Genomic DNA, 27,682 nt, shown 5'->3' with positions numbered 1-27,682 from the left:
CACCAGGCAGCGCCCAGAAGGCCGAGTCCGAGGGAGGAAGGCCGAGTCCGAAGGGGGAGTCTGAGGGGGGAGGCCGAGGGGGCAGGAATTCATCATTCTTGGAAACACCAGCCTGGGTTCAAGGCAAGATTTCTTTTTTCAAGGTCTTTTTCCAGGACACTGTTTGCCAAGTAATAAAATCGGGACTAAACAGGACACTGGCAACTCAGGAAAAGCCCTGAGCACCTGCGCTTGGGTCACTAATCCGCGTCAGGACTGGACAGCCACAATGATTCCAAAGATGGTCCCCTGCTCCTGGCGGCCTGCCCACCTCCAATCAGATCTCCCCCACGCCACCGCTGAGCAGTAAAACCAGAAAACACAGGCAATTAGCAAGATCAGAGAAAGATCACCGAGTTTCAGAGTCCCCTCAAAATAGGGCACAGTGTACTTATTTCCCTCCCGTGTGTCAGTGCCGCCACGGGAACGCTCTGCATTCCAGTGGCCTGTGTGCATGGACACACGGACACATGCACATGCCGCACATGGGATTCTCTTTCATTAAGTGAGTTGGAAAGACACCTATGTCCCTGTATTGGGAGCATCGAGGAAATGAGAGGAAGTGCTGGGCCCAGAGGACGCTGCTGAAGGGCGCGGCCAGCCGGCTGGAGCGCATTCCTGGGGCGCCACTGGCCTCTGCTGTCTGCCTTGGGCATAGCAGCCGGACCCCAGCAGCTTCCCGAGCAAGCCCGTCACTGGGTTCCGCCGACTGGCCCTGCTGCAGGCTCTGCTTCAGCGACTCCGGGGCTGAAGGGTGCAGAATCTTCCAGAAACATTAAACACCGTGGGCCTCACTAACCCGCCATCCCCTATCGCCACGCCCAGCTCAGCAGAAGACGAAGTGTGAGGGCAGCTGAGGCTGAGCAGAAGTGGTGCTCGACTCCCCCGACTCACGACGTGGCCCTGAGCTGTGAGCCGGGAGGGCTCAGGACCAGCTGACATCTGAAGTGTCTCCGTCCCACGACCGGCGTGGAGCGGAGGCCTCGGGGGGTAGGAGTGTTGCGTCTGGACAAGTCCAGGAGGAGCAGGCCAGCTCTGCAGGGCCACCAGAGCCAAGCCACCCCAGGCCGAGCACGGCCTGTGGGACACTACCCGCTACAGGGACATCCCACCGCTCGCCGCGGGCCATGGAAAGGTGGGCTGAGGGGAGGACATGGAAGAGGGAGGGCTCACTCCAAACCCGCAACTGCAAAGCACTGCAGGGCCGATCCCGGTGCGCACCTCCATCCCTCCACTCTGGAGACCAAAGCACTCCAGGGCCGATCCGGTGCGCACCTCCATCCCTCCACTCTCGAGACCAAAGCACTGCAGGGCCGATCCCGGTGCGCACCTCCATTCCTCCACTCTCGAGACCAAAGCACTCCAGGGCCGATCCGGTGCGCACCTCCATCCCTCCGCTCTCGAGACCAAAGCACTGCAGGGCCGATCCCGGTGCGCACCTCCATTCCTCCACTCTCGAGACTCTTCCAATGGGAGAGCGCAAGGTCCCGGAGCAGACGCCGCTCAGGCGCAGGCCGCAGAGCACGCCTCCCCAGGTCCGCAACTCCCGGCACTCCTGGCCTCCTGACCTGCTGGATCACCCTTTAGGGAGGGGCATATAACACCGACTCTGGAGGAAGGTGGCGCGACGGAATCACATAAGTGTGCTGTGAGCCAATGCCCTGCCCATGGACGACTCCCCACTAGGGGACTTCAGCACTCACTGTAGAAACTGCCACATACCAGGTGTCCCTGGGCCTGACTGTACACATGACAAAGAGAAACCCGAAGCCCAGCCCTCGAAGGCCGCCCCCCAGGACAGCAGAGGCTGAGCCCGGGCCAGGTGACCAGCCACACCAGGGCTTCGCCGCTCCTGGCGAACCTTGTCCTGTCACATCAGAGGTGTGAAGGCCCTTCATCGCCTGTGTTGACACAGCCCTGTGAGGAGTCGTCGACGGGCCCACACGTGATCATGTACAGCGTGGCCGGCCAGAGGCCTTCCAGTGGCATTGGCATGGGCTGTGTGACAACCTTAACATAAGACACACCTTCTGTCCCCAGGACGCATGTTTTAACCAGGCTTTATCGGACCTCCCTGGCCTCTGGGGGTAGGCGCACCCTCCACTACCCTGTGAAGGAAGGGCTCCCAGCAGAATCACTCCACGCCCGACCACAACCTTAGCTCTGGGCGGCAGCCGAGTGCAGAGAGAGAGCAGCACGGGCTCCATGGCCCCCGGCCGTCTCATGACTGGGCCGGGACAGTCCCCAGCAGAAAAGGGCCACGCTGGGCTCTGGCTCATGCAGTGGCACCTCCAAGAACGGCTGTGGTCACCGCCACCTCCATTATTCACGGCACTACCTGTCCCTCCAGCCCTACTCTACACACAAGAAAGACCAAGTCAACGGGGCCTCGGCCGTCTCCAGACCTGTGACCGTCAATCAAGCAGACCCGCCGCGCTCGGAAGCCCAGCCTGTGCGCGTGCAAGCCCTGCTCGGCTCACAGCGCCTCCGCTCGCAGCTCTTCCCAGGACTAGCCTCCTCCTCCCGCAGGTTCGGCTTCAGTGTTCTCTGCGAGGGGAGACCCTCCTTCTTCACCTTTCCGTGGCAGGTCCCCCTTCTCCCCTGGGGACAGCAGCGCACTGGTCTCCTTCCAAAGCTTACCACAACTTGCAATGACTCTGTCACCTGCCTTGGCTACCCCCCACCCCCGTCCTGCGCCACGAGCGCCACGCCCAGGCCGCCCACCACCACCCCCTGGCACCCAGCCACAGGGCTGAACAGAACTTGTATTTGGTGCAGCTGAACCAGGACAGAAAACGCCCACCTGCGTGCGGCCAGACACAACCAAGTGGGCCAAGCCGCGTTAGGAAGCAACACCGATGCAACCACCCAGGGTGGAAACGGAGGCAAGGGTTCGAGTCCAGGCTCTGCCACCTGCTACCTGGACAAGTCACCTTCCTTCTAAGTTTCAACTCCTCATCTTTAAGACGAAGAAAGAAGCCAAAGTGAGAGGAGGAGGACAAGGAAGGTGAGGGGAAACGGGGGAGCCAGACGAGGTCAATAATTTCCTAACTTCGTTCCAAGAATCTCAAGGTTCCTTGAAGGCGAGAAAACCCCCAAGTGCTCCTGCCCTACGGTTTCGGCAGAGCCACACACTCTCATCTGTTTGGGACATTGGGCTTCCACACAGGTTTTTTCTGGAGACGACGTGCCCCAGTGCTGGACAAGCTTTGCAACGGCCCCTCTGCTGCTCCGTGGCGTTTCCCGGGTCTGAGACGCACAGGTCGCGACTGCAGGTCATATCCCCTGGGCCACAGAGCAGCCCTGCCCACCACCACAGCCCACCTCATCGAAGACGATCCTGGACGGCTGCCTGGGGAGCTGTTCCGCCGGCCTCACCGCAGTCTTCCACGTCCTCCCGAAAAAGTGTCGGTAGGTGACGTCAAAGAGAGACACACGCAGATGGCAGCCAACCTCCGAGAGCACCTCCAGCACTCCCTAGGAGACAGAAGGGAACCGGTCCTGAAGGCTGCTCGACATCAAGAGCCATGCCCCTGTGCTGACCGACCAGCCTGGGAGACCTGGCTCACTTAGCATCCACCTTTAGGTATCAAGATCCCTCGGGGGAACTGCCTCTCTGCCACAGCCAGTGGTCTTGGTAGGATTATGCATCAGAGTACTTGGCCCTCTCCGGGCCAATCAGAACAGTGAAGTCCCAAGGCACAAACATGGGCCTAAGACTGCCCCTCCCGGGGCCAGCTAATTCCTAGACAGACGAAATGACCTGCCTTCCAGAACATCTATGATGTGCAAACCAACCAATCCAGAGTCCAGACTCCCACCTGCCCCTCTATCTGGCTCTCTCCGAGGCCACCGAGATTATTCACACCGGCCAATCCTAAACCTGGTCAGCCTGCCTTATGCGTTCCCTCCCAGGAAAACCACAGTGACAGCTCTTGGCCACGGTCTCCCATGTTCCACCTCCCAAGCGACCCCACGGGGCCCTATGTGGCCTGGCATACCCCCATCTCTTGGGCCCGGTAACAAACTGTCTTCTCCATGTTGCCCTCGTCAGCCCTAAATACAAACGAAATCCCACACCCGCCTGTGTAACCGCAGCAACTCTGAGGGGAAGAGGAGGGGCCCATGTACCCCGTAACTCAGCGGGGGCCTCTCACAAGTCCCCAGCTTGGGCACTTCGCACAGCTCACAACTGTTTTGTCCGTTACCCGCCCCCCCCAGCTAGCCCACGGAGGTGGCGGGGTGGTGCGGCTGATGGGCTGGGCGTGGGAAGTGAGGGACCGAAGCAGGAGGGACGGGGTGGCCAGCCACTTCGGGGTGCCCAGGCCTTGCCCTGTGCTGGGAGTCCTAGGTCCCTAGCGAAGGACGATGGCATGTTCTCTGTCCGGGGCTGCTGGGAGCGAGGTGGTGCTGGCTATGAAGGCAGGGAACACAGCCGTCAGGCCTGGAGGAGGCCCCCAAGCCCAGTTTCTATCACAGTTACGGGAGCCCCCCCACTCACGGGGCCTCGCACACGGGCTGCCTCTCCACCCACCCCCCTCCAGTCTGCCTCTTCTCAAGAGCCTCCCCCGCCTGTGGCTCACTCCCCTGCCTTCCCTGACCACGCCCAGGCTCTGACCCTGCTTTCTATTTCCCCAGCGTTCATCCAGTTATCTGCCAGCCCCAGACGAGTGTGAGCTCTGGGAGGACAGGAGCCCAGAATATTCTCTTCCCTGCTCCACCCTTAGGGCCTGGAGCCAGACTTCACCCATGGAGATACTCGGGGCACTCACCCCCCAGGGGCCTGGTCCTAGACCTCCCCTTGTGGCTGGTCCTGCCCAGGGTGCCTCCATCAGCCTTTTTCTCCTCCACCTCCTCCCCGCTCCTGCTTCCCACTATGCTCTCAGAGAGGTAGGCACCAGCCAGGACCTGCTAAGTCCCAAACCTTTCTTACTGACCTAGACTTCTTCCCGGAGCTCCAGACCCTAACCACTCCTCCACCTGGATGCTACTTTGTAACCCATTTCTATTCAGGTAAGTTTCTAAATGGTCTCTGCTGCTGCCTGAAGACAGAATATGGGACAGTCATCCATGCCCCCACACAGCTCCAACCATACAGTGGTGCCCAGGAAACATCAAACTGAATTGGAATAGCCATCTCAAAGCAAAGAAGTGTAATCAATGTTCATGGTAAAAGTTAAACTCAATGAAACAGGTAAATGGAATGGCCAAAAAGATATACGAAAATTATTAAGAAAGTGTCCTGCGTTCAAAAGCATGTAATATTTTTAGCCAATTCCTTTCACAGGGAAGCTTGCAATCATCTAAAGCTGTCAATTCTCAAAATAACTAACATCATACAAACTTTCTAAGACTACGCTTTTTCACGTTTCCTACTTGGTCTTTTTTTTTCTTCCTACTTGGTCTTCTTTTAAATGCTATCTATTCACTGATTCTTGTATGTACAGTTGACCCCTGAACACCACGGTCTGAACTGCAAAGGTCCACTTATATGTGATTTGGTTCGGTTTTGACAAACACAGAACAAGACTGTAGATGTGTTTTCTCTTCCTTACGATTTTAATAGAATTTTCTTTCCTCTAGCTGACTCTATTGTAAGAACACAGTGTACAATACATATAGCATACAAAATACGTGTCAATCAACTGTTTACATTCTCGAGAAGGCTTCTGGTCAACAGTAGGCTATTACTTGTTAAGTTTGGGGGAAGTCAAAAGTTACATGTGGATTTTTGACGGTGGGGGGGCTCAGTGCCCCTAACCTCCACATTGTTCAAGAGTCAGCTACAAAACCTGTAAAACTTTGGGTTCCTGTGTTAAACCCCACCTGATCCTTTATGTCTATCACTAGATCTGATGTCCTAATATTTTAAGGATTTTTGTGTTAATATTCACGAGGGATGTCAGTATGTAATTTCCTTGGGATGTCCTTGCCTGATCTAGTTATCAGTTATGGCAGCCTCAAAAAAAAAAAAAAAAAAAAAAACCCAGCTGGGAAGCATTCTCTCCTCCTCTGTTTTCTAAAAGAGTTTATCTAAAAGTCATATTATTTCTTCCTTTGATACTTTACAAAACCCAACAATTAAGTCATCTAACTCTGGAGTTTCTCTGTAGGAAGCAATTAAATTATGAGTTCCATTTCTTTAATGAACACAGGACTTTTTCTATTTTCCATTTCTATTAGTGTGACTTCGGGTAAGCTGTGCTTTTCAAGAAATTTGTCCATTTCAACTAAGTTATCAAATTTGTTGGCACACAAGTTATTCACGATATCCCTCAACTATCTTCTCAACAACTGTAGGATATATAGTAACGCTCCTTCTTTCCTTCCGAATACCGGCAATCGGTGTTTTCTCACTCTTTTCACACGATCAGTCTTGTAGTTTATCAATCTTATTAATCTTTTCAAAGAACCAAATTCTAGCTTTGCTGATCTTCTCTATTATTTGCCCTTTCTTAACTGATTTCTGCTAAATGAGCGGAAATCTACCATTTCCTTCCTCTGTTCTCTTTGGGTTTAACTTATTCTTCTCATGTAGATTCTTACGGAGGACACAGAGGCCATCGATTTTACACCTTTCTTCTCCTCTTGCTGTAAGTTTCGCCCCTTTATCTCCGATAATACTCCTCACTGTGAAGTCGACGCTGTCTGATGCCAGCACAGCACAGAGGTCTCTTACTGGGTTTACGGGGCCTATCTATGCTCCATCCTCTGACTTTCATACTACAGTTCATGTCTGTCTAACGTGTTCTTTTTTATAAACAACCTCTAACTGGGTCTAACACATAACTCCAAGTCAGGGAATTCCACTTGTAGGAATTATTCTACAGACATACGTGTACCTATGTGTAAATGAAGTGAATCGTTGCAGTTGTGTAATAGCAAAGGACTGGAAAAAAAATCTGTGTTCATCAACCAGGGTCTGGATAAATAAATGCAGGTTCACCCAAACAGAGAAATACTATGTTGTCTTAAGACAGAATGAAATTCTTCATGTAATGACATGAACAATCTATAAGACATACTGCTATGAATATTTTTTTAAGCAAGATAATACAGGTATATTCATCTGCTGTATTTGCTTAGAGTTTCTGGAAAGTTATACAAAACAACAGGTCACATTGGCTGTGTCTAGCGTGGGACGCTGCTGCCTTAGGGACTCCGTGGAATGATACACTTTCCTCATGTACCCTAGTGAATTTTGAACAATGATAATTACCTTTTCAAAAACAAATAAATGCAAATAAACAAATGAAATAAAATGGAACAATAAATAAAATTTCCCTCCTAAAATTCCTAGGAGAGAGGATGGTGCTGTCCACTAAGCTGTGAGCTCCTATAAGGCAGAGGCTGCCGGCGCTGTCTGCCCGGGCTGGAGCCCAGTGGCTGCCTGGAGCGGGGCACCCCGCGCCCCTTCTCCCAGACTGTCTCCTCTTCTGTGAGATGCTGTCATGAGGCCCCCCGCTTCCAAGGGCTGCTGCAAGGAGGCAGCAGACTGAACGGGAAAGTGTTGGGCAGTAAAAGCTGGAAGACCGGCAGCCACCATGGGGCTAACAGCACCAACGCACAGCAGGCGCTGAAGCAGAGGGCTTGGAAGTGAATGCCATAGGGCGTGAGTGGCTTCCCAGAAGTGAGCTCTTACAGCTCCGGTATCCCAACAACTGTGAACACACAGAGAACCATGCTACCATCTGCAGAGGACATAGCTTTGCCAGGCCAAACCCTACAAAAAGTCACATGTTCCCAACGGCAGGTCTGGATCCTTCTCATGCATCCCCCTGGGTCTCACTAGAACCATCCGATTACGTGGGTGCTCGGTGGGCAGCGCAGAAGCACCAGCTTCTCCAGCAGTTTCCCGGCCCCTGAAGGACACAGACAGGTGCAGAGCCACAGAGCAAGGGCCTGAGTGTGCAGAAGGCTGTGGTACATCCAGGCACATGGCTTCTGCCAAGATACCCAGAGCTCTGCCCCTGCAGTTCTAACCGTCAGGCTGCAAGCAGGCTGTGTTGGGTCGTGCACAGGCCCACCTCCTGCAAACAACCTGGCTCAGAAATAACACAAGAAATCAGATTACCTGGGTTTTAAAATGGCTCTATTGTGGGCAGAAAGAAACCCTTTACCCAGTGTCAGAAGTGCTGACCGAGTCGCTGAATTGTGTATTCTCTTTGCTGATGAGCCACTTTGCCTCCAAACACTGCCAAGGCCCAAGGTAATGGGCACAGTGGTAAGACTTAAATAAATAAGTGAAAATCAATATCCCCTCAGCTGAGAGCAGTAGTAACATGCATAGGACAATAAATAGCAAATTTCTTTACCTGCTTAATGAGTGGCCCATCGAGACACTTCAGGACACACTGAAACGCTTTCGATTCCTTTAAAGGCTGGCGTGCTCTCTGTGGGTGGGGAGGGACCAGCACGTTCTGATCCAAAATCCTGAGCCAGTCATTCATTCTGCCAGTCTGAGGGTCACCTGGGCCTCTAGGATTACCTGTACGATCTGTGTTCGAATAAATAAAGGAGTTATAAGGGCTATAGTGCTCAGAGGGATTCTGAAAGTTTCCTGCCTCCCCTTGCATCTCAGAGGAACCACCATCCCCAAAAATCACACTTTGCAATTCCTCCCTCCAAACCCCAGTGCAACAGACTGGTCCCTGTGCCGCCTTCCCCTGGCAAACATGCCCCTCTTGCTCCAAATCCCCTCTCTGTCCCTGCTTTCAGGAGCCAACTACAGCACGACTATGCTGGCCTCAGTAACTGGCACAGAGACAAGCACATGCAAGGCTGCTTTGTACAGCTGTGGAGGTTGAGCACTACACAACAGTGTCAGGCCTTGGGGACTAGGGCTATCTTAGAAGGGACTAGGAAGCGTGACCCAATCAGAACCAAGAAGATATACATCTCACAGCTTCTGCTAGCTCTGCCGAGAGAAGGAAATAACTCTTTTCTGCAGCCCTCAGAGCAGAGAGGTCATCAGTATGAAGTCGTCAGGAGCCACCATGGGAGCAGCTTCCTTGAGACACACAGGAAAAGCAGAGCAAAAGCAAGGGCCAATGGGTCTCGGTGTCACAGTTAGAGCCCTGGCTCAAGGAAACCCTAGAGGCACCCAGGACGGCTCAGCTACATGAACAGTCTCTTGTTGCCAAAGCCGGTCTGGGACAGATTTTGAGTGTTATGGGCTTCTGGGTGACCTGGCTCACTAAGGACGTGATCCCCCTTCTAGCCAGAGATGTGAACCTTCTCTATTCTCTAGCCGCTTTTCAGCTGACACAGAATCTTAAGCTCTTGGCTTTGATAAGAGGCTGAATTCTGTACACTAAAATGACACGCAAGATAGGGCAATGGATTTCGTCTCCCAAGATGGTGGTTCTTTAAATGGGGTCCCCAGACCCTCCAGTTCCCTGGGGTCGTCAAGGGCTCCACAAGGTCAAAGCTAGTTCCATAACATTCAGATGCTGTTTGCCTTTTTCACTGTGTGGACATTTGCGCTGGTGAAGCAAAGGCAAGTGTGGGCGCAGTATGGGGCCTCCGTGAGCCCCAAGGCAGGCGCACCAAACCCTCAGGCCGCGGTGCGTTCTTCACTCACAGCAAAAGGCAGAGCAGCTTCACTTAGGAATATCCTCGGTGATGCTGTGAAAACCAAGAATTTTATTACATCCTGACCCTTGTGTACGGGCACTTTTAACACTCTGTGATGAGAAGGGAAATACACAGCATGGACCCGCTGTTCCTGTCATCCAGCGATACCACCTTCACTAAAAGAGCCACTGAGAGACGGACCGTGCTTATTCAAACTCGGGCACTTTGCAATCTCCCAAATGTGAACTAAATGAATCTGTCACCTCAAGGAAAACTGGTAATAAGAGTTGGGCTTGCAGGCAAAAATCAGAATTGGGAGAATCTGTATCCTCCACTGTGAATCTGACAGCTTCCTCCTCCTTAAAGACGTTCCTGGAGAGATGGATGGGGACGACGACAGAAGTCATCTTTTGAAATCGTAGGATTAAATGTGCGCTATTTGGAAGATCAGCACACCTTAGAAGCAGTATTTTCCAGGTGAGCAATGCATCATGGTATAAAAGCCTGCGTGAGTGAAAGATCCATCCAAAGTGCAGGACAGACCGAAGGACTTTAATGTACTAGAGCATGAAAAGTTCACAGGCAGGGCGCCCAACTCCACATTGCACAAACCTTTAAGAAACCACCACTTGTGGAGTTTGGGTAAAGTACCAGAGGAGAACGTCCACAATTACCTAGGACACTCCTCCCTTCTCTGGGTGAGGCCAGGTTTCTTTCAAATACTTCAACTAAAACAACTTTCTCAACAGTTTAGAAACAGAAGCCTAGGGGTGCCTGGGTAGCTCTGTCGGTTAAGCCTTTGACTCTTGGTTTTGGCTCAGGTCATGATCTTAGGGTCATGGAATAGAGCCCCAAGTCAGGCTCCACACTCAGTGGGTAGTCTGCTTGAGATTCTCTCTCTCTCCCGCCTTCTGCCCCTCCCCCCCATGCTCGTGATCTCTCTCTCCAAATAAATAAATAAATCATAAAAAAAAAACCCAGAAGCCCATATGAGACCCAGCTGTCTACTATGCCAGACGCTACAGAAACTTACAAAAATGCAAAACCACCCTCTTCCTGCTAATTTTTTTGTTCTGGAAAACAACTGGTTTTCATAAAAAAATACATTTTATGCTAACATGTAACAGGTCTATTGTTATCTCTACATAAGCAATAACATTAACATTTCTCAGATTTCCTTTCCAATACAGTAAACACTAGTAGATACAATTAAACAAAAGGGGGAGGCAGGAGGGTCAGAGAAAAGGTCAGGTGACCACAAAGCCGACAGAGAAGTGAAGGAGGGAGGGGCCGCAAGCCAAGGACCAGCTAGAAAAGGCAAGGAAACAGATGCTCCCCTAGAGCCTCCAGGAGAAACACAGCCCTCCCACACCTTGACTTTAGCCCAGTGATACTGATTTTGGACTTCCGACCTCCAGAACTGAAAGAGGATAAATCTGTGTTGTCTTCAGCCACCCAGTTTGTGGTATTGTTACAAAAGCCCCAGGACACTCACACAGCTGTCTATCACTTGTAAGCAGCGGAGGCCTGACACCCAGCAGGAGGGCCACCTGCCCAGGAGAGCATCTCGGAGGCTCCGGGGCCAGCTGCTGGGCCCACCTGGCCCCTAAGTTTCCCGTGGTCACAGCACTTGCCACCTGTCCTGTAAGACCTGCCCACTGGCCAACCACCTGCATAAGGGGATCTATGTTCCTGTGTCCTTGGTATCTGGCTCACCATCAGAACTCAATAAATTTTCATAAAATCAAATTGAAGTTTCAATAAAGTTGACTCCCAAGCTTTTTTTTTTTAAGAGAAATGTTGTTTTCCTGTTGACCTTCATTATAAAACGGGGACATTAATTCATACAAAGTGAGGCCATTAAGGACTGAAACTTCCTGGGGCACCTGGGTGGCTCAGTCGGTCAAGCATCTGCCTTCCGCTCAGGTCACGATCTCTAGGTCCTGAGGTCGAGCCCCACATCGGGCTCCCTGCTCAGTGGGGAGCCTGCTTCTCCCTCTCTCTCTGCTGCTCCCCCTGCTTGTGCTCCCTCACTCACACACTGTCTCAAATAAACAAAATCTTTAAAAAAAAGGACTGAAACTTCCTGTGTAGGAAGTCCTTAGTGCCTCAGGAGCACTGTGGCAGTGTCACCCTTGGAAGGGGCCCCTGCATGCTGCCCGTAGTGTTTTCCCAGCACAAGGACGGCGCTTCCTTTGCAGGCTTTGCCCATTTGCCCCCGATTCCTGACCCAACACCTCCTTCCCCTCCCCCTGGCTACCACACTTGGCGGGCAGATGCCAAAGAACACTTCCGTTCTAGTCCACCTGGCAGGGGAAACACATCCATGGGACTGCCCTAGGCTGCACCAGTAGGAGGCACACTGGGAGGAAAGGCATCCCTTCTGAAAGGGACAGCCACCCAACCAAGAAACAGAGAGCCGGGCACATAGAGGCAGGCAGCAACAGTCTGAGTGGGCAATGGAGGGAGAGGGCACCTGAGACACAGGCTCCTGGGGGTTCCCACAGATGGGCTCAGAGCTCTGTCCTTCCCTTCCCTTCCTCCCAACCCCCACCTGACTGCCACCTGACCCTCCTTCCTCTCTACAGCCACTCTGCCCCCACTCTGCCCAGCTAAAATTCCTCCCGGACACCACGCCCTCTTGGTTCCCCTCGGCACACACATGACGCCCCCCCCCCCCGGAAAATTCCCACTCATCCTCTAGGAGTCAGATGAAATGCCCCTTCCTCAAGGTGAGCACCCCCATCCCCCACCGGCTGCTCCGCCACAAGGGGTCCTGTCACAGAAAGTCACCATGCTTCCTCAGTCTCATTTCTCCTGTCCTGCAAGACTGAGCTCAGTGAGGTCAGGGCTGGGTCCTCAGTGAAAATCTTTTTAACAATTAAGTAAATAATTAAATTGCACTGTGGAGGACTTAAGAATGCTATGGAGAGAAGACAGGACCTTTGGGGCTGGATGAACAATAAAGAGAAAACAGAGCGGCTCCATGCTTTGAGCCCACAGAAGGAGCTCTCCAGGGGAGAAACAACACAAGAAAATGCACCAGGTTTCACCGAGTGCCTACTGTGAGCCGGGCACTCACAGACCTTTTCATGTGTATTATTCCGACAACTGTGTAGGTAAGTATCACAGACAAGGACAGTGAGACTCGGGTTAAATGGCCCGGCCAAGGTCACACAGCTGGTCATGACCAGCCTCAAAGCCATTACAATCAAAGCCAGGAGAGGCCCTGGAGCCCATGGTAAGACCCAGGCTGAGGAGCCCCGGCTAACCTCCGCTGTTCTCAGACTTCAGGGGAGTCTCTTGCCTTCCCTGGATCTGGGTCTCATCTACAGGATGAGGGGACTATGAAGTCTCCCAGAGGGCTCTGCTCTGCACACCTCTTGTGCTCCAGTGCACACAATGATGGAGATTGCCAAATACCAGGTCTTTCCAGTGGGGCAAAGACAAGAGAGCGAGTGTGAGCAGCACATAGGAGACAAGCCGAATTCAGTCTCCTTGGGCAGGGGGTGCAGAGAACAGGGAACTCCAGCGCTGAAGAGGTAAACCAGGATGAAATCTCGCCACCGGTGGTTCTCTAGAGAAAGGGGGGGGGGGGGCAGGAGCCAAGAAGCTGTGCAAGCAGAGGGAAGCTTCCTTCCAAGCAGTGAACAAGATCTGGGAAAAGCTTTAAGAAGCTTTTTTGGGAGTAAGTGGAGATCTAATCAAGCACTGCCTAGAATTCCCTCACTCAAGCAATCCTCTGCATACATACCAGGTGCCAGGTACTGGGGAAACTGTCCTAAATATAGCAGACAAGCTCCCTGCCCTCATGGAATGTATCTGGTGTGAGGCAGAAAGACAGGATATAAGTTAGCACACAAGGAAGCCATGGTGCGATCTATGAAAACGACAGAAAGGTGTGGAGCGTCCAGTGAACTGGGACGGAGACTGGATTGGAAGCGGAGACCGCTATCCACAATCACAGGACATAGCAACACTGAAGACAGGAGCGGATCTGAGAACGCAGCAGTCTTCTATGGAGACAGGCCCTGGAGACGCGCACAGGTGAGGCCTCGAGTCGGAAGGAAAGCTTAGGAGAGCAAGCATTCGGGCTGAGGGAAGGGCCCAGGTGGCCAGCTCGAAGCCGGTCAGGAAGTCAGCGAGATGGACAGCGGAGGGGAAGGCGGGAGTGGATCCAGGGGTGGTCAGAGGCAGGCAGGACCCGCAGGGCGGACAGAGCCTCCGGCAAGAGCCAGAGTCTAACAATCTCCAATGGGCGGCGGCTCTGCGAAGCGCCAGCAGGGAACAGGCACCCGGCCAGAGATGAGGACGCAGCCGGGGCACAGGCACCCTGCAGGGGTCCCCCACTGGGGTCTGGCCGAGGAAGGGCTGCGGGACGCCGAGTGCGGAGGGCCAATGTCAGGGTCTCAGCAAAGCCCAGGCCGTCCGCACCGCGCTCTTCTGAAGCCGAGCGGCAGCAGAGGGGCGCAGGGTCAAGGGCAGAATGCGCAAGCTGAGCCCCAAGGACCCCCGACGCCCGCGGGCACCCCGGGCCGCACCGAGTGTCAAGACCCGGGCGGGATGCGAATGACGCGGGTACCCGATTCCCGCGGAAAGCCGCACGGAGCACCCCCACCCCGGGCCCGGGGAGCCCCCGGCCGCCTCGGCCGCCCCCTGCGCTCCAGGACGCGTCCAACCTCCCCCGCGGCGCCAGCCGGCATGGTTCCGCCCGCCGCGGGCCGCGTTACCTAGGAGACGGGCCCGCCGCCGCCGCCGCCGCGCCCAGGCCGCCGAGGCTCACGCTGTCGAGGACGTGCCCCCACGACGGACCCAGAGCCCCGCCGGCCTTCCGGTACCCGCCGGAGCCCCAGGCCTAGCGGGCTGAGGACCGGCCGCGGGTCTCCCGATCCACCGCCACAGCGGGAGGAGCCTCGGCAGGCTGCGCGCCGCGCGTCCGGGCCGGGAACCCGCCCCGCGTCAGCGTCGTTGGCGGGGCCTCGGGACCAATCGGAGCCCAAGCCCCGAGGCTCCGCTCCGGTAGCGCCGGCGAATCGGCGCGGCGGCGGGCCCGTCCTGATTTGCATGGCCGGCGACCCCTCAGCCAATTGGACTATGACTGGCGTGAAGGACAAACAATGAGAAGCTAGTAGAGGCGTGGCCCCGGGCGTCCCACGAGGTGAAGATGCTGCAGGCGGAACCTGGCCGAGCGAGCGGGATTCGGGGGCGCTAAAGTCGCCGGGGCAGGGCGGGAAGGAAGATCCGGAGCGGGGCACAGGATTCGGAGCTGGAGCCCCCCAGGTAAGTGCGGGGGGACCCCGGCGGGCCGCGCTGTCCACCGCCGTGCGCCGAGAGAGCGGCGGCGGGCACCCGCGAGGCCCGCGCTGATTCTCCATCTCCTCTTCCACAGCGCGTCCCCGCGCCCGCCTCCGTCCTTACCTCCTCTCCAGCGGGCTCACCTCCTTCTCCATCATCTCCCTTCCCCCATCCCGCCCGACCTTTCAGCTCCCATCCCCGACCCCTGCCCCAAACTTCATCCCTCCCTTCGTCCCGGTGCATTCATCCCCATCTCTGCCACCTCCCCTTCCCGCAGCCTCGCCTCCCCCTGCCCCCATCCCCCCTTCCCATCCCCTCTCCCGGCCTCTGCGCAGCCCCATCCGAGCGCGCCTGGTCACGGACCTCCGCGAGATTGCTTCCGAAGGCTCATCCTGCCTCTCGCTCCCGATCCCTGTCCCCATCCTCCCATCCATTCTGCTCCCAGCCCCTCTGTCTCCTTCTGTGGACGCTCTCCCTCCACCTTGCAGATCCCCAGGACCTTGGCACTCCCTTCCTGCACCAGTTCCTCTGGCTACCTACACACCCAACCCCACCCAGCCCCGTCCCTGTGCCCCCTTCCCCGTCTTCAGCTTCTCTTCTCTCCCTGCCTCCCTACCTGCTGCTGCTCCCGCAGGACGCAGGGACCCAAGCAGCTGCACCGCTCTTCCTGCCGCGGCCGCAGCAGCCCGTGTACCTGCCCACCTTGCCACCCTCCCACCCAGGCGCACCCTGGCTCCGCTCCTCCTGCCGTTTGTCCTGGGGGATCCCGGAGGGGACTGCGCTTTGCCTAGAGCATCCTGAGGGGCTCCAGGTGGGAAGCCCCTTGGCACCCTTTCCTGCCTTCCTTCCTGGCCACCATCACCCTCCCCACCCCACCCCCACTTCCCGGCTCAACCTCACTTTGTGATTCAGCATTTTTGGGGTTGGTAACTTTCTTTGCTTCCTGGCATGACCGGACTCGACTGTGGGGCTGAAGGCTGGGGATCTTGACCTGGCAGTTGGTTACCGTGGCCACCTTAGGAAACAGACCTGAGTTGCCTGGTGGGGAACAAGAGTGGGGAGCAGGGGACCGGCCAGTGGGGGCTGCCTTCTCTCCCTTCCATTTGTCTGTCCTGTGTTGAACCGCATCCAAGGAGAGATGACATAAGTAATAGCTCTTGGGGAAATGGGGTATTAGCATTTATGGAAATTAATACATCCACACCCGAGGAGTAAGAACACCCAGTTCAGGCCACAGCTGTCCCACTGTCTGTTGTTTCAGGATTCCTTCTTTCTCTGCAACTTCTCCTCCCCCTCAAAAACGCCATCCCCCTTCCAGTGCCAAGAGCAAGCTCCCACTCTGCTAACACATTGCAGGGCTTGGGGACCTGCGTGTGGGGAGCCCCATCTGCCCTCCTGATTGTTGCTTGGAAAAGCATCCACCTGCAGAGCCAGGCTCCTGTGCGGTCCCTGGGCTCCTGCCTGTGTGCTCTCTCAGCAGGGGCCCAAAGGGCATTGGCTCCCCAGGTTATGTCCTTTAGAACGCTCCAGGTCCATACCCAGCCTCAGTGGCACTGATGGTGTTTGGGGTACCGTACAATCCTGCCTGGAAAGCAACCTGGGGGAGGCAGCCCATATAAAACCAGGTCCAGCTGCTTGTGTTTCTCTCTACCCTGCCAGTGGCCAGACACTAGGCCCTGCTCAGCACCCCCAAGACTGAGCCAGGCCGTGAGGGATGGGGGTCATGAAAAATGTGAAACCCAGGTGTTGTGCTCACAACCCTCTTGGGTCTGGATGTGGAGCCTGGATGGGAAGAAATGGGCCCCAGAGCAATTGCACACCACAAGTGTGGAAAGACGGGACACCACTTCTTCCTTGTAAAGGTCAGGGCCGGCCGTGGGCGCTGGGGGTCTGAGGGGCCTCACCGTGTGGGGCTGGCTTTCTTTCTTTCCTTTACTTTTTCAATGATCTTCTAAACCTCAAATGATTCAGGAGGAAGTGAGTGGCACAAGTTTTGATTTGGCAGTTTCCGGTAGGGGTTCAGAGGGAGGGGGCCTCCTCCAGACTTTCCTGTTTGTTGGTACTGGGCCCGTGGCAACTGGACAGCACAGCGTGTGGCAAAGGAAGGCCTCGTTACTGGAACCTGTGTAACGTGCTTCGTTTCCGGGGGCTCTGGCTGAAAGCAGCGTGTGTTTAGTCCTTGATGAAAGTCTCGGTGACCTTCATGTCAGCAAAGGTCCCAGAGAAAGAGTGGTTTCCTGGAGTCCCTGGACAACAGGGCCGGGCAGTGGCAGCTGCAGGCAGCATTTGGGGAAGACCATCTCTGATGGTGGCTAGGGCCAGAGACACCGTGCCTCCCGCCATCCCCTCTCCCAGCAGCCAGGGGGGTCTCATGTCATAGAGGCAAAAGGTCTTGGGCATCTTCCCCCCACAAAGGAGTCCACAGGGGCAGATCCCAGATAGACTCTTCACATCCCACTAATGCAAGTGCAGGTCACTTCTTTGACTCTCTCAGTTGGAGGATGCCAGCACCCTATGGATGTGCCCAACCGTCAGGTTTGGCTGCCCTTTGGGATGGCCACTCTGGAGATGTTGCTGACATGCATAGAGGAAACCAATGCCCTGGGGTGTATCTGAGTCACTGGGGAGCTGTTGGGAGTGGAGGATATTATCAAGCGCAGAGAATTCTAGTGATACCATCCTGCCCAGCCTAGCAGGTCCCCAGAGCAAGGGTGCCATGCTTCCAGAGATGTCATCAAAGAGATGGCAGGGGGCCAAGACACTGGGCAAGATGGAAGGGGAGAAGAGACTCAGGTCATGCTGGGCCTGCACTTTAAACCTTGCTCGATGATGGGTCCTTGGAAATAACCCTGCAAGGTGGGCTGGGTAGCCTGGATGGGGAAACTGAGGCACAGAGTGATGGAGAAAATGATCCAGCCTCCCTAGCTCCTAAGGACACCTTGATTCTGTTCTTACTGTGCCAGGACTCTGAGACAGGTACCACCTCCCTGTCCCACCAAGCTCCAGAAATACCAGAAATCCCCCACACACACTCACGGATGAGTCTCAGATGCACTGGAGGGTCAGGGTTCAATCCCAGCTCCCAAGGGACATGGAAATTCACCTTTTTATTTTTTTTTAAAGATTTTATTTATTTATTTGAGAGAGCGAGAAAGAGCACATGAGAGGGGAGAGGGTCAGAGGGAGAAGCAGACTCCCCGCCGAGCAGGGAGCCCGATGCAGGACTGGATCCTGGGACTCCAGGATCATGACCTGAGCCGAAGGCAGTTGCTTAACCAACTGAGCCACCCAGGCGCCCGGAAATCCACCTTTTTAATGAAGGGAAGTCCAACACTCTCAGCCCTCTACTCGCTCTGTGCCCTCCCTTTCTTGGGGGCCACTCTGTGAGGAGACGTGGTCCTTGGCAGCACTTTCTTGGCTCAGCCACTTCAGGGGAAGAAAAGAGAACAGGGCCTCCCCAAGAGAGAGCACACACTGGACCAGGTGGGAATGTGACCCACCTGGTCATGCTGTCAGCTATGGGGGTAGCTCGAGGCTTTCCATTCAGCTTGCCCTTAGCAGGTAACAGAGCCTCCCTGCTGGGTGGGTGTGAGCATCTGCTGTGTCTTCTTACTCTTTGCTGCTTCCTGTGGGGCTCGGCTGAGGGCTGGCCTTTCTGTCCCTGTATATACCCCGGAGGAGCTCTGGGCCCAGCACCCCCAGGCCTGAAGGGGCCCCATGGCCACACACCGGCTTTCTAACTCATAGTCCTGCAGAGCGGGGTCTCAGGAGGCTTTCTGTGCTCTGCCAGATGGCCACATACTTAACCCTGGCAACCTCGGGCGTGTGTGTGGGCCTGAGTGTGTCCCTCATAGCAGAGCCGAGCCCCGCGACACTGGCCCGCATCCCTGGCACCTGCCTTCCTTGACCTTCCTCCTTGCAGGCAGCCCACCACTTCTCTCTCACTCCAGCACAGGCATCTGCAGTCTTGACTCTCGATGCCATGTGGGGTACAGATAAAATAGGATTGGGGCAAGGGAAGAAGCAGAGAAGGGGACAATCTCCTTCGGCTTCACACCCATGCTGCAGACTCCGGGCATCTCCCCCACAGACATCCTGGGCCCCGGCTGCTGGGCCTCGGTTGAGGTCTGTCGTGCAATCGGAGGCTGAAAGCCAGGCACGCCTTTTTTTCTCAGATCCCTGCCCTGAGTTCAGGACAAACCAGAGGACTGGTCATCACTGGGCCAGTTTCCGCAGTAAATGAGCAGCTCCTTGCGTCCCCTCAACACCAGATCTTATCCACGGGGCCCTCTGTCACCAGTCTGGCCCATGGACCCTGGTGGAGAGTTAGCTCTGTGTCTCCCTCGATCTCTGGCTCTCACCTTCCCAGCCATTTGGCTTCATTCCTGTGCCTCCCTGTTTCTGGATTGGCAAAATGAGACGATATGAGTCCAAGTGTGGGGGCAGTCCCTGGCTCATCAGGGGTGTCCAATCAGTGTCATCTACCGCCTCACCCGCTGCTTCCAGTCATGGACTGAGCCCGAAAGATCACCCTACCTGGAACCCGGGTGGCTCCCCAGAAAGCTCGTGCAGTGACTCAGGTCCCCTTCTAAGGGCCTTTGTGATCCCCCTCAGGACTCCTCGGAATGGGCTGCCTGTTCTTGGGGCACAGCCTGGGAGAGCCCAGCTGGCTGCTTTTGTGGAGGGTGGGGAGGGTGGTGCCGTGGCCACTGGTCTATAGAGAAGAGCTTCCCGGTGAATGAAGGGACACGCCTCGCCCTGTCCTCCCTCACCGCAGGCCTCCTGGAGGGCCAGACCACTGCACACCTGCATACCCATGCAGCGGCCCACAGGCATTGGCGGGGGGCTGCAGAGCCACCCTCTGAGCACACCCACCCGCCCTTTCACCACAGCATGTCTTCATGTTCCCTCCCTTGGTAACCCTGTGATCTTTCAGAGCAAACTCCAGCCCTGATGTCCACAAGCTGTCAAATGCAGCCAAGGGCAGAAGGGTCTAAAATTCTGCCTGGGAGCCTTGGTAACCTGAACGCTCCATGGTGGCAGGGCCTCTCTGGAAGTAGCGCCCCCCACCCCTTCTAGATGGAGGCGAGTCGGAAATAACTAGAAGGCACAGACGGGGAGATTCTGATGCTCCGTCTTCACCAGTAGCCCTGCTTACAGTGAGCGGGGAGCATGGAGGCTCCAGGCGTCCTGGGTCCCCAGGCGTGCCAGGCTGTCCTGAGCCATAGGCGCACACACCGGAACCACAGGAACTGGTGCCTGAAAACAGTCTCCCAAGGGCCCGGGAGCAGCTCAGTGAGCTCCATCTTCTGCCAGCACTGGTCCAGGGGTTCGGAGAACCCCATTCTGAAAAACACTCCCCCAGCTTGTTCTGTTTACTGGTGAGCTTCCTGCCCTTGCTTCTCCTTAAGGCAGCGCACAAGGAAGCTTTGATCGCTGGAGGTTCTGATGAGAAGGGCTTCTCTGGGGTTTCCTCGATTCTCAGGAACAGAGGAAGCCCACGTTTTACTGGAATGACCTGCTACACTTTTGTCATCTTCGCACCTCAACTCGTGCTTTTATCTTGACAAGCATGGCTAGATGCTGTTGTTACTGGTGTCCGGGTCCTCTCGGAATGAGGTTTGGCTGGGGATGCTGCCAGTCTGGGTGCGGAGGAAGCTGGAGTTCCGCAGAGGCACGGGCTCTGTCACTCCAGTCTTATCCTGTGGCATCTCCCCTCCCCCATTTCCGTGGCTCCTCTCTCCCCTCTGCTCACGGCTTCCTCTCCCCGCCCCTCCCCAGGAGGTATTGCCTTTCCCTCTCAATAAGAAGGCATTTTTAGTCACCCTGGCCAGGAGGTGTTCAAGTGTCAGAGACAGGAGGCCCAGAGCCATCTCTGTCCCTTTGCTCCTGCAAAGGACACACGATGTCCAGAACAGGAATTGCAAATCCCAGCTGAAAATCACTACCTTTCTACAGGCCCATAGGCACACATTGACTTCCCTGGAGCAGCAGAAACCTCCCTGTTCACACCTGCCTTATGAAAAAGGGGAGGGGGGGTGTCTGGGGACCGGCCAGGGCCCTTTGGAGGCACCAGGGATGCTGCCTCACTATGCTTTTCCTTCATCCTGAAAGGTGGGTCTAGGGGAGGCCACCAGGGCATGCAGGATGCATGTCCTGCGGGACGTGGACCCACTGTCCTAACAAAAGGATTTGTTCAGATAAGATGCGCCAAGCATCGCAGGCCCAGTGTTGCAGCCCAAGGGTCTGTGGCTGCTCGTAGGAGGCCTCATGCCCCCAGTCCTGGCTTCGTGCAGGTGAGGCCCGTGCTGGGGACTCAGCCATTCCTTCATTGCCCCAGAGAGGTGCAGATGAGGTCGCAGTCAGTGGGGGTGAAGACGTGGGGTCCAGAACATAAGAGAAGTGTCTGCAGGCCAGGCAGGCACCACCGGGCACCGTGCATCCTGCATGGTCAGGAAAAGAGGTGAGGCTGAAGCTGGCAGGACTACACTGAGTGTCAGAGGGAGATAGGACCGGCAGCATTCTGGGCAGGGAGAGCTGTGTGCAAAAAGTGCAGAGACAGCAAGGGGTACTGGGGTGACCTCGGGGAAAGGATGCTGGGCCAAGCAAGGAAGCTTTTTGGGGGGCTGCTCATCTTTAGAAGATGTTTCCTGCCTCCTCTGTGGGGCTCAGCTGGGTCAGTCATGCAGCTTGGGGAGAGGAAAAGCCGACCGGGTCCCATGAGCCCCACAGCCCTGCCCTGGGCATCCCTCAGGGAGCCCCGAGCTGCTCCAGCTGCCATAATCACCCCGCCTTTCCAAACACACACATTCACAGAGCCTGTGTGCCGGGCTGGGCCCTTGCTCCCTGCCTCACCCATGGTTAGGAGGTTCTAGCAAAGCCCACAGGGTGCCCCTGAGAGGGCTGAGGAAGAGAAGATTTCTCCCCACCCTCCTGCAGCCTGGTAACCGTGGTAACCAGTAGGGAGCTGCTGGAGATGCCCAGCCACCTGCTGAGCTGTATGGGTGCCGAGGGCCCATGTGGGTCCCTGGGTGGCAGCCTGTGTGGGCAGTAGGAGAGGGGGCAGCAGGTGCAGCCCCAGGCTCTCACCCAGCGCTCTGCAAGCAAAGACATCACAGGCCAAAGGGCCCTTCTGCCAGCCCTTCAAGGGGACAAGAGGGCACCTGACCCCAGCTCAGGCCAGAATCCCTGGTCTCTGAAGCAGCCCCAGGGTGAGCAGGCACTTTAACTGATTCGGCCTCACTTCTCCAGCTGGTGGGCCTCAGGAAAGTCCCCTCAGGCTCCTCACTCTGCTGCCTTGTTGTCCAGTGGCCTCATTTTGGAGAGAAGGAGCCAAGGCTCAGGGAGGAATCCTACTTGTTGGCAGAGCTGGGTGTGGTCGCAGTGCCGCGCTCGACCAATGTTCTCTGTTGGCTCCCTGAGCCCCCTTGCAGCATCCTGTAGGTCTCCCTGCACTCCACAATGGTCACTGTTGCTGGTGTCTGGTTCCTCCCAGACCAGGTGCCCGTGAGGATGGGGCACGTCTGCTTCATCACCACTCTGTCCGCCCAGCTCAGCCCTTAGACACACACACACACACACCAGAAGCAAGTTCTCAGCAACCATCCAGTATAGCGGACTCTCCCAGAAAGCAGAGCAAGGTAGGAAGTGACACATGGAACTCCTGTTCACCCAACTAGAGGCACCCTCTGCCAAGCTGGGAAGGGGCATGGAAGCACAGCCCACAGACTGCGTGCAGCCACCTGACTCAGAATGGTCATCAGCACAGGGAACCTTCTGGGCAGAAGCCAAACCTTGGGCCACGGTCCCTAGCACCCTGCTCCATGCATAGGACCGTCCTTAGAGGAGACCCTTGCATCCTCAACCCAGGCCTCCCCACTTCCTGAGCCAGAAAGCCTGTGCCTGGTCCTCCAAAGAAACATTCGTGTCCCTGTATGTGTTGGTGAATTTGCTGGTGCAAGGGACGGGGCCAGGGGCATCACCCCCACCCACCACCCCGGGCCCCAAGTGCACTTGCCTGGCCCAGGCTGACTCCAGGACTCCTCAGTGCACACTGTCCTTTGAAGCCAGCGCACTCCACACATCGGAGGCCAGCCTCACCGCCCAACTCTCTCTCAGAGTCCGCGCCCCAGGCTTAGCTGCAGAGAGAGGTAAATGCCACGGTCTGGATGAGTCCACAAGTTCTTTGTGAGACGTGGCGTGGCTCAGGCATGAAGTTATGTCCTCGGGCCACGACTGCTCTTTGGGGTTCCCCTTCTGCCCACTCCTCCCAGGAACCTCCAGAGGCCCCACTCAGAGGAGCGGACCTGCAATGCACTCACCACCTTGTGGGCTTTGGATCCTGAAGCCAGGGGACCAAGCCTGGGCTCCCGGGGGCAGACAAAGGTCACCCCCTGCTGCAGGCTCCCTGATTTCATCTCCCCCACGCTGGCTACCCGCCAGTGGATTCTCCGCAGCATGTCTTCCCCACCAGCAGATCCAGGGCACGATCCTGGCACACCCTGAACTACAGGCAGTGCCCCAGGGAGGTCAGGGCAGCTGTGGCCACTGGGGCCTGGCACCCAGCCAGAAACAGCATGCTGAGACAACTGTGGTCCTCGGCTGGCATCACAGGCCGGCGGCCACAGCCTCCCAGCCGCCTGGCCTCTGGATGGACGGCCTCTGTCCTGCAGCTCCTCGGCCTCCCTGGACAGACCACATGTTCAGTGCCCAGCAGCCGGGATGCCGCTCGTGTTTATACAGCCAAGCCGCTTCATTATGCAGAGATAATGCCTCCCAACTGCAGAAACTGTCCCAGGGCATTCAGATTGAGTGGTCCCCGGGGGCAGGCAGAGAGGTCCCGTGAGCGTATTTGTAGGGGAGCTGGGAGCTGTCAGGGGGAAGCTTGAACAGCTGAAAGCCTTTTGTCCCGCCGTGAGAAGGAGCAGACACTTCGTGTGATGCTGGAAGATGATGATGATGATGATGATGATACTGGGGATGATGGGAATGGGGGTGGGGATGATGGTGGTGATGATGGGGAAGGGGACAGTGGTGATGATGATGGTGGTGGGGATGATGGTGATGATGGTGGTGGGGATGGTGATGGTGGTGATGATGATGATGGGGGTGGGGATGATGGGGATGATGGTAGTGGGGATGGGGGTGGGGATGATGAGGGTAGTGATGGTGGTGATGATGATGGTGGTGGGGATGATGGTGATGATGGTAGTGGGGATGGTGAAGGTGGTGATGGTGGTGTTGATGGGGGTGGGGATGATGGTGATGATGGTAGTGGGGATGGTGGTGGGGGGGTGGGGATGATGGGGGTGGGGATGATGGTGGTGATGATGAGGAAGGGGACAGTGGTGATGGGGATGGTGGTGATGATGAGGGTAGTGATGGTGGTGATGATGATGGTGGTGGGGATGGTGAAGGTGGTGATGGTGGTGTTGATGATGGGGGTGGGGATGATGGTGATGATGGTAGTGGGGATGGTGGTGGGGGGGTGGGGATGATGGGGTGGGGATGATGGTGGTGATGACGAGGAAAGGGACAGTGGTGATGGGGATGGTGGTGATGATGATGGTGTTGACGATGGGCTTAATGGTGAGGATGATAGCACCTATGCTTGCTGTCACTGTCATTATTGTACCGGAGCTGCCATTTGTCCATAGCAGATCTGCTCTTTGTCAGACCTCTGCTTAAACCTGGCCTGCATTTACTCTTAATCCTCCAGCCACCCCAGGATTAGGTAATATGAGGTAATATGATCCTCGGCGCTTCGTGGGGGCGGGGGGAGTGAACAGGCACTCTGCCTTCCCTCAGGTCATGCAACCAGAGGACAGAGCTAGACCATGACCTCAGAGGACTCCTGATCCCGTGTCCCAGACCAACTTCTACTGCAGGGCAGATGCACACTCCTGGCCTCACTCCTGGGCCGGGGTCACCAGGAATCCTCCTAAGGGGAAACCCCAGGAAGGCGCAGCCCGTCCCCCAGCCAGCCACCCTGGCTCCAGTTCCGCTGGTGAGGAGCAGTGCTGGTGAAACCCCCGGTGCGATTCCCATGTTGCCACTGGAGCCTCTCCCTGCCTGGTGTGCACAAGCCCTCTGCCCCAGAAAGGGGGATTGAATCTGCAGCAGGAATAGTGCACAGGGAGGAGGGACCTCTCCCCACTCGCCTGTCTGCTTTCCCTTCTGCCGGCAGAGACGTGGGTGCTCTCCACGTGCCTCACTCACGAGCACTTGCCCAAACAGAACAACGTCACTGAGCGACCACGTTATAGCCTATGGTTTCCCCATCATTCACTTAAATTTCCTCAGGGACTTCGCAGCTGTAGGGGTGTGTGTGTGCAGCTAAGTTCGTTTGCTCTCTTGAACCTTTAGGATACATTTATAAGTAGGACTTCTGGGTCCCGGGCTGTGGACCTGTATTACCCCAGTTGTTTGCCCAGAAGACCATGCCATGGACCCCAGAAGTAGAAACAGCTCAGTGGAGTAGCTTCATCATAACCTCAGCAGCAATGAGTATTTTCATTTAAAAATATTTTTTTTCTGTTAATTATGATTGCAAAGGTGCAGTGCCTGGTGGCTCTCTTTTGCATGGCTTTTAATTCAGCAGAGCCTCTAATGGATGTGGTGGGGTAAAGCTGGCTTTCAGATTGCTAGTATAGAGCTGCATGGGCAAGATATTAATCTTTCATGCCTCCATCATGTGGTGCTGGGACATAATCCTCTTTGAAACCATTTGTTATTTATTCTTACAGTCCCCTGGAGAAGCAGGGAGAGCCCCAGGAGCCTGCTTACAGATGCTAATGCAGGGAAGCTGCAGAAACCCCCACAGTCTCCTCCTCCCTACCAAGGTGTGGAGCTAAGCCAGGGCTGGGGACACAGGGCTCCAGCTTCCTCCCCACACACACACACAAAGGGGCTCTTCCCCCAAGAGAAAGCCGTTCCTCTGCCTCCCAGCCTGCTGACATTGCGGGGTTTAAAAGGTTAGGTGGGTATGTTAGTTCTCTAGGGCTACCCGAACAAATCACCATGAACAGGGTAGCTCGAAACAAAAACCATATTGATTCTCTCCCAGTCCTGGAGGCTAGAAGTCTGGAATCAAGGTGTGGGCAGGGCTGATTCCCTTCGGAGGCTCCAGCCTGCTCAGGGCTCTCTCCCCACTCCTGGTACTGCTGGCGATCCTCCGTGTTCCCTGGTTTGTGGACGTGTCATCCGCCTCTACCTTCACATCCCCTTCCTTCCCTGTCAGCAGCTTCTCTTCGTAGAAGGACACCTGTCATTGGATTTAGGGCTCCCCCCCACCACCACCAATCCAGGATGACCTCATCACTGGGTCCTTACCTTAATTACATCTCAAAGACCCTTTTATCATCTAAAGGTCATAGTCACAGGTACTGGGGATTAATACCTCGACATATAGAAACTCCCTCCAGAAGGTTCTGTGACTTCTTTCTAGTCTGCTGTTTATTTTCCCCTTGGCAAGGATTACACATGAAGGGTTGTGGGCTCAGGGTGAGAGTCCACAAGGATGCCAGAGTGGGGGCGAGCAGTGTCGTGTCAAAGGTCCACAGTGACACCCAGAGCTGGGGCTTTGCACTCTCAAGTATGGGGTCTCCCCCAGCCACAGCTGCCGGTGTACTTGAAGGTAGACCCCCGCCCCCAGTCTTGGCTCAGCAGCCTGGGGAGGGTGTAGGAGCTCACCTGAGGGTGACAGGGTGAGCAGGTGTGACAGGGCATGTGCCCCATGGAGGGCGGGTGGGAGGCGCTCAGGACGCTATAGTCCGTCCCTCCCCCGGCAGGGGCAGGTTTGTGCTACAGACTCTAGGGGGCCCCAGATCTGTCAGACGTGCTGCTCAGCCCCCGGATTCCCCTCTGCAACTGGAAGCAGGATCTGTCCCCCCAACTTCCAAGGGTCGCTACTGAAGTACATCTAAAGCGCGAGGTTAAGAGCTACCGTCCAGGGATCCAGCACCCACTGCATGTGCCGTCAGCCCAGAATCAGTGTGGACAGCCAGCTGGAAGCTCTGCCGGGCACCATGCTAAGCACAAGGGAAGGGGGCCTTGCTGGACATGATGGCCAGCGTGTCCCAGTGCAGAGCTGGCCAGGAGTGGGCGGTACCTGTCCCCACAGCCCAGGACCAGCCTTCCCTCCCTACCCCCACCCCCACGTTGCCGCAGCAACTCAAATCAGCCATCAAGATGGCAGCACCCGCCCCTCCCCCCCCCCCCCCCCCCCCGCAGCCCCGTTCCCCAAGCAGGCCCACTGCCCAGTCACCACATGGGGAATCACCCCACCTAGTGGGTGGTTTCATGCAGGGCTCCGGAGAGGAAGAGACCCCAACCACACCTGGGGAGGGCCCAATGTCCAGGGCCACTTCATGTGGACAGACTATCTCTGAGACAGGGATGCAGGCCTCTCTCCTCCTCCCATCCTGGGGTATAAGCAGTTAAAAGCCACCCCTGTGCCCGGGAAGCTTGGAGCAGCTCCATCCATCCGCAGAGCTGGGCCTCCGGACCTGGGCCTCCTCGGCTCTTCCTGTGTCGGCGGCTCTGACTGCTGAGTCAGGCTCTGAGACACGGTAATGAGTGATCGGGGCTATAAGGGGCTGTAATCGCAGGCAGGCTTGCTTGTTTTTTTCCCAGCCCTGGAACTCTCTGTTCTCCTGCCTCAGCTCAGTTAGGACTTCGGTCAGGTTGGTCGTTGGCGAGAGGAGACAGAGAGACATGCTCTCTTCTTGTGGATGTCCCAAACCGCGCGGAGGAAGTCAGGCCCTCCCCAATG

At 56.0% G+C, this 27,682-nt stretch overlaps 2 protein-coding genes across 6 annotated transcripts in view; one reads left to right on the top strand and one right to left on the bottom strand.

The window, feature by feature from the left end:
• The window catches only part of NPHP4 (nephrocystin 4), a 109,882-nt gene extending 95,373 nt beyond the window's left edge, over positions 1-14,509 (bottom strand). For all 5 annotated transcript variants that reach the window (XM_028108541.2, XM_028108544.2, XM_028108545.2 and 2 more), the window contains exons 1-3: positions 14,346-14,509; positions 8,355-8,536; positions 3,364-3,516 (exon numbers count right to left, since the gene is read on the bottom strand). In XM_028108541.2, the coding sequence (XP_027964342.2) occupies positions 3,364-3,516; positions 8,355-8,489 (288 nt within the window). In that variant the 5' untranslated portion in view covers positions 8,490-8,536; positions 14,346-14,509. The remainder of the gene's footprint in view (positions 1-3,363; positions 3,517-8,354; positions 8,537-14,345) is intronic.
• Positions 14,510-14,787: 278 nt separating this feature from the next.
• KCNAB2 (potassium voltage-gated channel subfamily A regulatory beta subunit 2) overlaps positions 14,788-27,682 on the top strand; it is an 85,020-nt gene continuing 72,125 nt past the window's right edge. The window contains exon 1 of the mRNA XM_028108379.2: positions 14,788-14,895. The gene's annotated coding sequence lies outside the window, so the exon portion shown is untranslated. The remainder of the gene's footprint in view (positions 14,896-27,682) is intronic.

Source organism: Eumetopias jubatus, unplaced genomic scaffold (assembly GCF_037043125.1).
Source record: "Eumetopias jubatus isolate StellerSeaLion01/CBP00866 unplaced genomic scaffold, mEumJub1_p1.0 scaffold_4, whole genome shotgun sequence".
NCBI classification, from domain to species: domain Eukaryota; kingdom Metazoa; phylum Chordata; class Mammalia; order Carnivora; family Otariidae; genus Eumetopias; species Eumetopias jubatus.
This window is presented reverse-complemented; position numbering and strand designations above follow the sequence as displayed.